This window comes from Poecilia reticulata, linkage group LG1 (assembly GCF_000633615.1).
Source record: "Poecilia reticulata strain Guanapo linkage group LG1, Guppy_female_1.0+MT, whole genome shotgun sequence".
NCBI classification, from domain to species: Eukaryota; Metazoa; Chordata; class Actinopteri; order Cyprinodontiformes; family Poeciliidae; genus Poecilia; species Poecilia reticulata.
The window spans coordinates 21,917,260-21,929,934 of NC_024331.1; the positions used below are offsets into that span (position 1 = coordinate 21,917,260).

At 39.4% G+C, this 12,675-nt stretch overlaps 1 protein-coding gene across 8 annotated transcripts in view; it reads right to left on the minus strand.

Moving 5' to 3' along the window:
- adgrl3.1 (adhesion G protein-coupled receptor L3.1) overlaps positions 1 to 12,675 on the minus strand; it is a 161,387-nt gene that overhangs the window by 34,769 nt on the left and 113,943 nt on the right. For all 8 annotated transcript variants that reach the window (XM_008416710.2, XM_008416760.2, XM_008416742.2 and 5 more), the window contains exons 12-14: positions 9,719 to 9,902; positions 838 to 960; positions 6 to 211 (exon numbers count right to left, since the gene is read on the minus strand). In XM_008416710.2, coding sequence (XP_008414932.1) covers positions 6 to 211; positions 838 to 960; positions 9,719 to 9,902 — 513 coding nt within the window. The remainder of the gene's footprint in view (positions 1 to 5; positions 212 to 837; positions 961 to 9,718; positions 9,903 to 12,675) is intronic.

Sequence of the window (12,675 nt, forward strand, 5' to 3'; positions counted from 1 at the left end):
CTTACCTGCAGGTGTTGGACAGTGAACACGACGGGCTCAGAAAGGTACACCTTATTGCTCTCCTTGTTAATCGACGCTGTGATGACCGGGGAGTTCACGATAACGGAGTAATTTGGATAGACCGCCTCGCTGCTCAGTCTGACGCTGGCGTTCTCCGTCGGCAGGTAGGAACCTAAGTTCCTGTACAGCACAAAAGCCATCCTGATCTCACCTGTGAGAGAAGAGATGGACAAGATGCTCTCAATATATGTAAAAAAACACAAAACAAACAACAACAAAAACAAAACTTGATGGAACTATTTAGTGGCTTTTTTTTTAAATAGATGTGCATAGATAGTGCAACACAGTTGCATTATCTATGCACATCTATGGCATAAGCACCACCACTGTAGAGTTTCAAGGATGTAAAAAATGTTTGAAAAAAGAGCAAAAACACACAAGTGGACATACTTAAGATAATTCTCACCATCTGCCTTTTATGCTAAATTAACCATGACAAGCTGTTTTATGGGGGGTTATTTATTAGTGCTGTGAAATTTCCCAGCATATTTCCTGTTTTTTGTCTCTGTTAAGTGTTTCAGTCCTCAAATTTTAACATCAAATAAAGATAATCACTAGGTTGATCTACAAAACTCTTCTTCCCTTCACAAATGAACATCGCGTATAGAACTAAAGCGTATTGACTTTTTTTCACCAAAAAAAAAAAAAAAAAGCAAGCATGCACTTTTAAACATTTATGGTAAACAGTGAATGTGTTTACAAAAGTAGACGTTGAGAAGGGTCACAGATGCCCTAGCAAGTATTAGAGAGAGAGAGTCCATGAAACTTGTCTTGTACCGTTTCTGCCGTGCTGCTTCAGAGTGCTGGCTGACAGCTGGATGGCGTTTCCATGTTGCTCTGACTGAGGAAACGTCAGATCTGCAAGGTTTCCATCCGTGCTGAGCCTGGCTACCTCCAGCTCTGGAAAAAATAAAAAAAAAAAAAATACACCTTAATGTCAAATCACTGCTTTACACATGACATCATCTTTGCTCTACAGTCTCTTGTAGCAAGCATGTTTTCTCACAAAGTGCTTCAAAGTAGAACACAGGCTTGAATCCTCGAGCAGTTCCCAACTTTTTCTAAAGAGCTAAAAAAAAAAAAAAATGCTGACATACTTTAAAGAGAAATAATGAGAAATTTTATACTTCAAACTGAAGCCGTGTCTCCAAGCAACTGGTCTGACACATTGAGGTAGATTACCCTGCCTCTCTTGTATTGTTGGAATCTAATTTCACAATTCTAGTTCGTTAGCACATTCCTGATTACAACCGTGTAAAGTGTTAGATAAAGTTTCTAATTAAGGACTAATTATACCTTTGGTGTATTGCTATCTTGTGCTTCTGAGTGATTTGGTGATTTAGCCTGCTGCTTTTTATGGTGAAAACAGCCCTCTCAGATTGAGTAAACAACATGGCGACAAGTCAGATAAAAAACAAGAGTGCCTGGATAAGAAGCTAAAAACGGGTAAGAAGTGCTGGGGGGGAGGTTGGAAATAAAAAAAGAGAGGAGAGAGCAGTCAGAGAAGCAGAATGGATGAGATCGGGAAATGAGAGGATGCGTTGAAAGGAGAGGACTGGAGTGGAGACAGATGGAAAAAGACTATAATGTTTTGCTGAGTTTAATAGATGGGGCTCAGAGGAAAGAGATACCGAGGTGCAGAGGAGAGAAAATGGAGGCAGACATAAATACAGACAGTGATGCACAGAGAAAGAAAGACACACAGGTGATGTGTCTGTCTGTAACTCACACTTTCACCGAACCAAACCACCTACAATACGGTGCCATGCAAATGCATTCCTGGATGTTTTTTTGTTGTTGTTTTTTTTGTGATTTTATGTGACAGATCAACACAAAACAATGCAACATTTTAAAGAGGAAGGAAAAAGGATGCGTAGTCTTCTACTCTTCGCACATGAACATATAATTCTGTGAAATAACTTGGGAATTGAGAATTTTTGGAATAAGATACTCTGATTTGATTAGAGCCAAATATACTTTTAAAACAAAACAAAAAAAACTCCTAAGCTCATGATCTCCACTATAATAAATGATGGTGGCAGCACCATGAAGTGAGAAAGCTTTTCTTTAAAAAGAGCAGATAAGGTGATTTGAGTTGAGAGGAAGATGCATAAAACTACATAAAGGTTCCATCCATCCATCCATTTTCTTCCGCTTATCCGGGGTCGGGTTGCGGGGGCAGCAGCTTCAGAAGGGAGGCCCAGACTTCCCTCTCCCCAGCCACTTCTTCCAGCTCCTAAGGGGGAACCCCAAGGCGTTCCCAGGCCAGCCGAGAGACGTAGTCTCTCCAGCGTGTCCTGGGTCTTCCCCGAGGCCTCCTCCCGGTGGGACGTGCCCGGAACACCTCACCAGGGAGGCGTCCAGGAGGCATCCTGACCAGATGCCTGAGCCACCTCAACTGGCTCCTCTCGACGTGGAGGAGCAGCGGCTCTACTCTGAGTCCCTCCCGGATGACCGAGCTTCTCACCCTATCTCTAAGGGAGAGCCCAGCCACCCTGCGGAGGAAACCCATTTCAGCCGCTTGTATCCATGATCTTGTTCTTTCTGTCATGACCCAAAGCTCATGACCATAGATGAGGGTGGGAACGTAGATCGACCGGTAAATTGAGAGCTTCAGTTTTTGACTCAGCTCTCTCTTCACCATGACGGACCGGTACAACGCCCGCTTCACGGCAGACGCTGCCCCAATCCGCTTGTTGATCTCCCGTTCCCTTTTTCCCTCATTTGTGAACAAGATCCCCAGATACTTAAACTCCTCCACTTGAGGCAGGACGACCCCCCTGACCCGGAGAAGGCACTCTACCCTTTTCCGGCTCAAGACCATGGCCTCGGATTTGGAGGCACTGAGCCTCATCCCAGCCGCTTCACACTCGGCCGCAAACCGCTCCAGTGAGAGCTGCAGGTCACGTTCCGATGAAGCCAACAGGACCACATCATCCGCAAAAAGCAGAGATGCGATCCTACATAAAGGTTCATTTTTAAAATATGCAACCTCTAAAAGATTGCAAAGAAACTGAGAATGGTGCATAGATTCACTTTAAATCAGGACAAAAACATACAGCCACAGCTACAATGAAAAGCTTTACCCTGACACCCCAAAATAAAAGTCAATGTAAGTGATATGAAAAAATATTTACATGTGTGTGTAGTGGCAAGACCTTTGCGTTGCTGTTCACAGTCTTATTGATATTGAACTATTATGCAAAGACAGTAAGAAGTGAGCAGCTAGTAGAAATGCACCCAACAGGAAAGACAAAACATGGACAAATTTCTGATTCACGGGCCTGAAGACAAATGGATGCCACACTTTTCAGATTAGAATTTTATTTGTAAAGAAAAGATTGAAACCATGTCTCCTTAAAGGTATGCTTTACATTGTGTTAACTTGTAATATAAATCTGAAACAAAATTGTCAGTTGTAACGTGAAAATAATTCCAGGGGGTGTGAATACTTTTGCAAGGTATTGTAGGTGCAAGCAAACACTCCCACATGCACCGTTCCCCACGGCCAAACTGATCGGCGGGGTATCGAAACATGCTGGGTCTAATCTAATTAAAACATCCATGTCATGACAATCCTCCTCCTTAGAAACACACTTGTTCATTATCGTTATCACACACGCACGGGCTGTTACCGCTGTGTTATCCCTTCAAAATCACTGCTTTGCTTCTAATAATAACACTATTTATCTGTCTGCCTTGTACCGTGCCTCAGTCACAATCTCACACAATAATATCACTTACAGTTGTTGCAGTAGAATCTCTAAATTGCGTCAAATAATTTATTCTTGTCACTCACTCTCATCTAAAGGGCTTGTTAGGAAAAGAAAGGAGGATGGGGAATGTGGCGGGGGATGAGCTTAAAAAGTGTAAGGGAAGACGGAGGCACAAGTGAGGAAGAAGGAAGGGAGGTGCAAAGATGACAGGCGGTTTGGGGCTGATCATGAATAGAGGGGGAGAGATAATCATGGAGGATCTTCCCACTGGATTAGCTGGAAGGGAAGATTAACAACACACAAAAAAAAGAAGAATGTGGAGATGATTTTTACCCTCCCCGCAGCCCACCAAAAAAAGGCATATTCTTGTTTGAAGTTTATGCAGTAGCCTACATTTTGATGAGTATTTATGTAACAATATTTATGCGGTGAATTTGGGGGAGAAAAAAAAATAATTGGCGGAGATGGGTCGCAGGAATTATATAAGTTAAAACTAGGTATGAAAGTAAACTGCTGGACAGAGCTGCTGCAGGATTTTTAGCATAAAAGCAACACAGTTTGTGTCATTATAACAAAACATGAAACTAATAATAATAAAAATGAAATAATTAGGATGTGTGAAATTGCATGTTTTGTACCCGTCTAGAGTTTTAGGGTTGCCATTTTAATTTATTCCTTCTTTAACAGATAACAGTGTAGTCAAATATGTGTGCATATTTGAGCTTAGAATAAAATAACACGAATCATTTATATATTAAAACACAAAAGTTAAAGCAATGTGTATTAAGTTAGTCTTAACAGTAGCTATAACTGAAGATACTTGATGGACACAATATCATATATTTTTCTACTCTACAAATCAACAACCTAGAAAGCAGATTTTTAGCTTGTGAATTAGTTGTTCTCACTAACTCACTGAGGAAGCTAATTAACTAATGAAGTTAATATTATTAACCCTTCTACGGTCTTTAGAGATGACATCCCCACAAGCTTTTAACCTTAGCATATTTTGGTGGCGTTGCAATGACCTCGAGTGGACTTTTACAAAGGTTTTTTTGTGTGTGTGGTTTTGGGAACTGACGGTCTGATGGGACATTCCCTGCTGTCTGACTGTGACTGTCTGCCGTCCTCCTCCTGTGCGACACACCAAGACAGCGGCCTGAGTTAGTTGTTTAATTTACTGCAAGTCATGCCAACCAGACTGTAGTTGATATAAATTTCACAAAAGTGTTACCTTAACTGCATAATTTTCCAAAGCGCCGAATGTGCTTTTGATAAGACAGTAGATTGTTTGGATGTTTGACAATGTGGAGCCATATTTAAAGTTGTGAAACGGGAGCTCTTTTCTTCAGTTTAATTCAGTTAGTTTATATAACACCAATTAAAAACAAATGTTTTCTCAAAGGAGTTTATCAATTTTTATACAGAAAAATACATTTTCTGTATCAGTATCAGAGGCTACATACGGCACTCTGCATTATCTCTGGCATTTCATGAAAAACTGTTTAAAACTAAAGAAATAGATATGTTTTGTTCCCAAAATGGGTAAAGTGTCGTACCCTGAATGTAGCTTTCCATTAAGCGATATTTATTCTATGCCCTAAAAAATTCAGACGGTTAATCAAAGATTGTTTGTCTATTTGTTTTTTTTTATTTGCCCATGTCAATTAAAAAAATTTAAAAACTGCCACGTACTTCCAGCTCCTGTGTAAACCAACATCAGTTTCTGTCTATATCACCACTCAATAGGAATGTGGCAAAACCTTTAAAGGTTTATTAAATGTGTTCACATAAATCTCTGAGAGTTTTCAGATTGGAGTTGTTTGAAGACGCCTCTTGGACTAGTGGCTAGCTGCATGCAGCCCCTTCGACCAACTAATCTGGATTTATACTAAGTGAAGATGCCAAGAGAGTTATCTGCTGTAGGTAAGATATCAACAGTCAATAACATTTTCACAGAACCTCACTTCAAAGTGTCCAGACTATTCCTTTAGCACTAATCAAGAATTTGACAAAGTCACATAGTAAAGGACAAACTTTGTGGAATCTTATCTGTCTGAACAGTCCGTCTCCGACTGCAGTAATGTAATCACCATGCTGTGTGACTTAAATAGCTGTAATATCATTGCTTACTGATGTAAAAGTGTGCCAGAAAAAAAGGCCTCAGAGCATCATTTGACATTCAACTGCCACCATCACCCTCAAGCATGCACTCATCCAGTCTTCTTCTTCTTCTCTTATCATCTTCATTTTCCTCTCTTCTCCTGCTCCTCCTTTGCAGCTTTTCATCTGTGACTGAGTAGCGCATAAGCACTCTGAATTCTAGTAATAGGGGATGATGTGAAGGAAGTTTTTAAAAATATCAAATCACATTGGAAGTAAATATGAAGATAACTAGGAGGGGGGATCTAAGTGGGTGCGACTTGCTGGTCTGGGCTCAGATGAAATGAAGACTCGCAGATATATCGTCTCCTAAAGGCATGGAAAACAAAGAGGAAGCAAAACTCTGTTGTGCTGCAGCCCAGTAATGACATGATCGGGCGAGAAAAGAGATTAGGGAAGAAGAAGAACAGAAAAAAAAGGAAAGTGGTGTGCACAATGCCTTAATAACAAGCTTTGTTCTCCTTTGTCAATTCCGCCTACGAGCAGAGGGCAGAAAATATGGAAATAAATAAATAAAAATGATTGTCTCCAGCAAAATAAGCATGCCAGCCTCAAGGCCAATATTTTTTCCTTCATTTTGTTAGATAAGTATCTCAGTGGGTTTGACCCTTTAAAACATCTTGATACTGACCTCCGTCTTGACAGCTTTGCATATTTACTCATCATAATAAAGCAAAGCATGGAAACCTTTAAAGAGGCGATGAAAAGCATTTTGGATTTTTTTTTTCCTCAGCTTGCTGCATGACTTGTTGTGCATGTAAACAGGTCTACTAAATTACAAAGCTTGAGATCCAAAAGGGAGGGGAGTTAGTATCTCTTTTTACTCACATACCTTCGACATTATGTTTTACGTCTTATGGCACAACAGCTAAAATTTTATACATTCCACGAGGAATTTATTTGACAGACCAAAACGAAGAAGTGCAAGGTGCAAAACCTCCATAAACCTTAGCTTCTCCTCATAAAGCTTTCTCTATCTCTGCCTGTTAGATTACTAATTAAGTAAATCTGTGAACGCAGTCGGCTGAATGTATTAAGGTGTATCACAGCGAGAGGTTTGCATACAAATACACACAACGCCATTTACATTTTATTCGTAAATAAATATTGAATAGGAATCGTTTTCTTTCCACTTCCCAATTATGTGCTACTGTCTAATGTCCACGTTAAACTCCTAGCAAAACACGTTAAAGTTTGTGTTTATATCATAACAAAACGGGAGAAGCTTCACTACCTTTGCAGGACATTGTAAGTCATTATGAATCAACTCTAGAACAGCCAGTTTAGCATGAAAGTCTGAAAGAAACAACTATATACCTTGCAATCAATCAGCAGATCAATAAGGGCAGACTGGGCCGCTAAGACTTTGAGGAGACTGCTAAAAACAGCATTTCTCAAAGATGATCTGCAATAATGCACAGGATGGCGATTTTTTATTTTTATTTTTTAAGGAAAAGCATTTAAATCAATTTTTGCTGACTTCTAAGACAGTAACCAAATACCTGAAAGTACCATCATTTATAAAAAAGTGGCTTTCATGTGTGATGAATGAGGAATTAAAATGTACAATTTTCAAATTAATTTCTGTGAGAAACACATTCACACTTCTGACTTCCAAGGGCCATGTTAGAATGTTGCTGGTTGCATTAATTGATAATTAAAGGTACGATTGAAAGTTGCAGCATCAGATTTGCTGAAATAATTTTGTATTTACTGAGTACTTATTTTGTTTACCGCACATTGTTGCATACCTGATTATGCTAATGTACTGTAATTAACAGTAGAAATATTAATGCCTGCAATTTTAAATCAACTAAATTCCCAAGCTATTTCCATGTAAAACAAATAAATGAATTTCACAGAACCGAGAGGAGCAATAATTTGACTATAAACCTCCTCTTTCACAAGCCTCGTCTTCCCCCTTTAGGAGCCGCGGAAAATCTGCTAAACCACAGCAGAGAGACCACCTAAAACTGCACGCGTGTTCTGTTTTGTATATTTATTGACTACCTGTCACGCTGTGTTATCACTGACAGCTTCATGGGGTTCTGTTTGTTTTGTTTTGCTCTGCCCCCCTGCAGAATACGAACTAATTAATCATGTTATTAGAGCATTATATTTTACCGCTTTTGTTTTTGTGTACCATGCAGCTTAGCCCTGTGTGAATATTTGTCTTTTGTTTCCCAACCAGATCCACCACAGAACAACAGTATCATCTTTCCCAGCTTTCACTTAGAGAAATTGAATTACGAAACTCGAAATAAAAACACTACGGTCTATTAAATTCTGAGTTTCTCTTTCAATTTAAGACTATTTAGGGGTTTTATATTAATTTGTGAAATGTAATTAAGATGGATGAAACATCAATATCAAGCCGCAGAATAAACCAAGATGTGGATATGACACCTGTTAATGCTGCTTCCTGATATGTTACTATGATAATCCTTTTTTCCTTAGTATGTGAAAGAAATGTCATCCGATTACCTTTAAACACAAAATTCGCAAAATGTTTAAAAGCAGTGGTCCAATGGGGGGTTGTTGGATTGCACTGAATATGCCAAAATAATGAAATAAAATTGAATTATTCAACAATTGTCCTTTTCTCTCTTAAACTGATATGGAATTTACAAGAGAAACATGGCATGTTAGTAAAAAAACCCAAAACATATAATTTAATATATTTAAATAGAGAAGTAAAACATAAACTAATAGCATGTTGAGATAAAAACATAAAGATTACAAAGGGGGCCATCTTTGTGAAGTTTGAATTTCAAAACTCTGAGTGAGTCAGCTTTCTTTAAGAACTAAACTTTTCACCAAGACTTCAAAGACATGAATCCTGTGACCCAATTATTCAGTGACCTAATAATAATAACAACAACTAATTTCATGCTACACTGTGCAGACACCCTGTCTGTGCTTATGTAGGTTCACCCACCTCAGCATATCAAACGATTAAGGTGATGAAAATAAGATAGCCCGAACCTACTTTTTGGTTATTTCAGCTGATTTCTATTTCAGGGTGTTTCAGACTCCAGTTCTCAAGGGCCGGAGTCCTGCAACTTTTAGATGTCTCTTTGCTTCAGCTCACCTGGCTCCAATATAAGTTCATTAGCAGAGCTCTGTAGAGCTTGACTGCATGCTGGTGAGGCAGTTTATCCATTTAATTCAAGTGTGTAGGCCAAGTACTACAACTAAAAAGTTTCAGGATTCTGGTCCTCTAGGAATACAGTTTGAGATCACTGGCATAGAGACTCACAGAGCCTCAAACTTTCATCCCCAGAAGGTCAGTTGTGAGGATCAAATGAAAACCACTGCTTTGATGCCAAACATTATAAAATTTTCTCCAGTTCATATCATTACTTTAGGATGAAATTACTATTAAAATTAAATTTTGTAAATGTACTATTTACATCTTCAAAGCTTTTAGTTATTCCCCAAACACACCGTCTCAGATGATTTACTGTGGTTACAAGATGGAATCAAAGTAAAAAAAGTAGCTACTGCAACCATTAAAGCTCGCCTGGTGTTACACTTTTCTGTATTTTGAACTTTGTGACCAAGCAACTTCACGGATATAACCTACTTCCATTTGTGACCTTGTGAACTAGGACTCGTCAGACAATTTTAACATCTTTTAGCAAAACTGCGATGATATCGATTGAAAATTGATAAATGTTCCAAACAGCTTTGCTTCGAGGTTGACCCTCCAAATCGTTGAGATCTGTAGGTCCAGCTGTAAAGGGTTTTGTTGAAAAGGAGCCGTAAAATGTACTCACGGATGTAGTCGGTGGTCTCCTGCACTGTGTCAGTCTTCAGTAGGTTGTCGGCCAACATGAAAGCACCCGTTTCCACGGTGTCGAGGAGTAGAGTGGCTGAGTGCAGCTGCTCGCTGGTGGGCAGCTCTTTCCACGCCGCCTGAGCTCTTGGATGCAACAAATTATTTACCGTCTCAACCATCGCCTGGGGGAGCAATAAAGACACAGAGGTCACATAGCTGAAGCCAGTGCTGACGCTCTCACCACTTTCAGTCAGTCATGCGGCATGTAAAAATAAATGCGACTATGACTAGGGCAGAAGCAGCGCTGCTACACCCCAAACTACTGAAGCCGGGAGTTGTGAGAATGCGGGAGCTTTACATTTATCACGTTGATAAATTACAGAAGTCAGGACGATGCGATGGCAGCAATGCAAATATGGCATTCCCATGCAGATATGAATTTAAAAAAAAAAAGAGGAAGACTAAAATGTTGTATGAAAAGCACATTTTTAGTACCCACGCTCCTTTTTTGTTATGAGGATAATCACAGATGTTTTGAAAATCAAGCTTGTTAGTTGATTGCAATCACTAGATGTTGACACCCTAAAACTCCTTTTAAACAACAGTCCCATCCGCCAGTTGGAACAATTATACTGTGGGTGTCAGAAAGAAATTGGAGGTTTTTTTTTTTTTGGTTCACATCCAGCGGTGTGATGCAGATTTGAATCCAAAGATATTATAGAAGACCGAGTAGAGGTCTTATGCCGAACATGAAATGTTCTCCGCCGTATAATACCTGCTGTGTTTTATCTTCAGCTCACATTTCCTTATAGTCTCAAGAAGTCAGCTCCTGCTTTTCTTGCATAAACACCACAACAAGCTCATACGCGCACACACACACCATCTCAGGAAGGCCCAGGGAGAGATAAAGAGACAGAGAGAAAGGAGAAGTGGTGCAGAGGTGGGGGTGGGAAAAGCCATGGGAGAGCGATAAAACAGTCCAGTGAGTCCACGGTGACAGGCATCCACCGGGAGCAGGAGAGGTGGAGAAGCGAATACAGGTGCTATCAAACACACACATCTCACACTCCCCTTTGTCTCCTTATTTTCTCTTGATCTGTAAACCAGCCCTCATGCAGACTCACAGCTCATCTGTAACTCAGTTTTCAGAGGCAGGGCAGTGAGAAAGCGGGAAACGTAACACAGGTGCTATTAAAGAAGCTAAAAGCATCTCTGGCAGGGAATTGACAAGGGCAAAGAAACGGATTGCGAAATCTCTGTCTTTTTTTCTTTTTTTTTTGCCGTTCGCACATCCAGCGCTCGACTTCCTCCTGATCCCTGCCTGTCAGTTCACAGTGGAAACGAAAAACAGGAAAATTAGCTGCAGCAAGTGTTGCGTTTTTTGTATTAATTATTGCAAGATATTTTAAACTTTTTTCCAGTTTTGGTCTTGTCGCAACCCATTGTATGTGATAGACCTTCGCAAAGCAGCGTACTCTGTGAAGTGAAAAGAAAAGTTTTTTTTTAGTTTTTTTTTTTTGGCTTACTGCAGCCTTGCACATTAAGAGACTGAAATATTGGCTCACACTTCGGTGTAAAAGAGCCCAAACTGTGACTGTATGGAGAGCATCTGCAGACTGTAACTTTCCTGTCTTGTCACAGATTGACATTTGGATTTAGGTCAGAACTTTTTTGGGGCCAATCTAACACATTAATTTAATTTGATCCAAACCACTACAGGGAACGTTGGGTCAGGATGAAGTGTTTTGTTAGTTTTCTACCAAATGTAACTTTGCAACTTGAATGCTTCTTTGTTTTATATTCTTCTTGTCAGCTCAGGTAGATGGCCAAATTTTGGTAGGTTGGCCAGTTGAAGTATTTTCTTTACATCTTCAGAGAATAGAGTGAACAGAGCACTGAGATTTTCAAAATATGCGGGCATTATAATTTAATCCTGCTTCTTGTGTTGTTCTAGCACATAAATGCCACAAAAATACAGTTAAGTTTTTTTGCAAGGTATTGCAAGAAATTTACTAAACATGATAAATGAGAGCTAATTCAAGTTTTTCTGTTGGTTTAGAAATGATCCTGTTTTCTTTTTGGGGGTGTTTTGTGAGGGTTATACCTACACATAAATACAGTAAAGCACAGACACACATAGACAAACCCTGCTCCCAACAAGCTAATATGATAATATTATGTCCTCTTTTAGCGCTAGCAGCTAATTAGCAGGGATGCATATCGGATGAGTTTGGGAGAGCTACATGTAAACAAAAACTAATTAATCCACTTCTTCAGCAAACAGCCAGAAATAAGGAGCAGTGGATGTTCAGCACACTTGTGCAAACTTGTTTCGATCAACATCCTGTCAACACAGTGACAGACGGCTGCAGGCTTTCAAGCCCTTTACAGAAAGTTTTGACATTATTGCAGCTACAGCTGTTTTTTGGTGTCGTTCTGCCAGTGACTACCAACAAATTACAACGCTGCCATTTAAAATCAGTGTTTTGTGTGTTGGGGTGTCGTCGCTTTTAGTTTGGTGTTTTATTTCCATAGTGTGTTGTTTGTTTTATTTCCTGACGTCATTTTGAAATGATTTCCATTTCTCCATACATTCGGTCTAAATTTCCCTCCTATGACTATGTCAGGTTTGAGTCACTGATTGATTTAACAATCTTCTGTAACATATGCAGTATGTATTCTGCATTGTTTTCACTGTCAGAGTCTCATCAGTGTTATCATCTTATTGGTGTTCTGACAATTGTTTCCCATTTCCTGCACCCTGGGATTTTTAAAATGGCAATTTCCTGCACCTGGAATACCTTTGTTTAAGTGTAATTTGTTTAACAAGAAATCAAAGTTTGTTTATTTGTTCTTCACCAGCCTGCATCCAGCCTGATAATATATTTTTTAAATACTACATTGCAGGAATAATGATGAATTCCTACTTTTACTCATTGTAAAAGTAGTTTTATA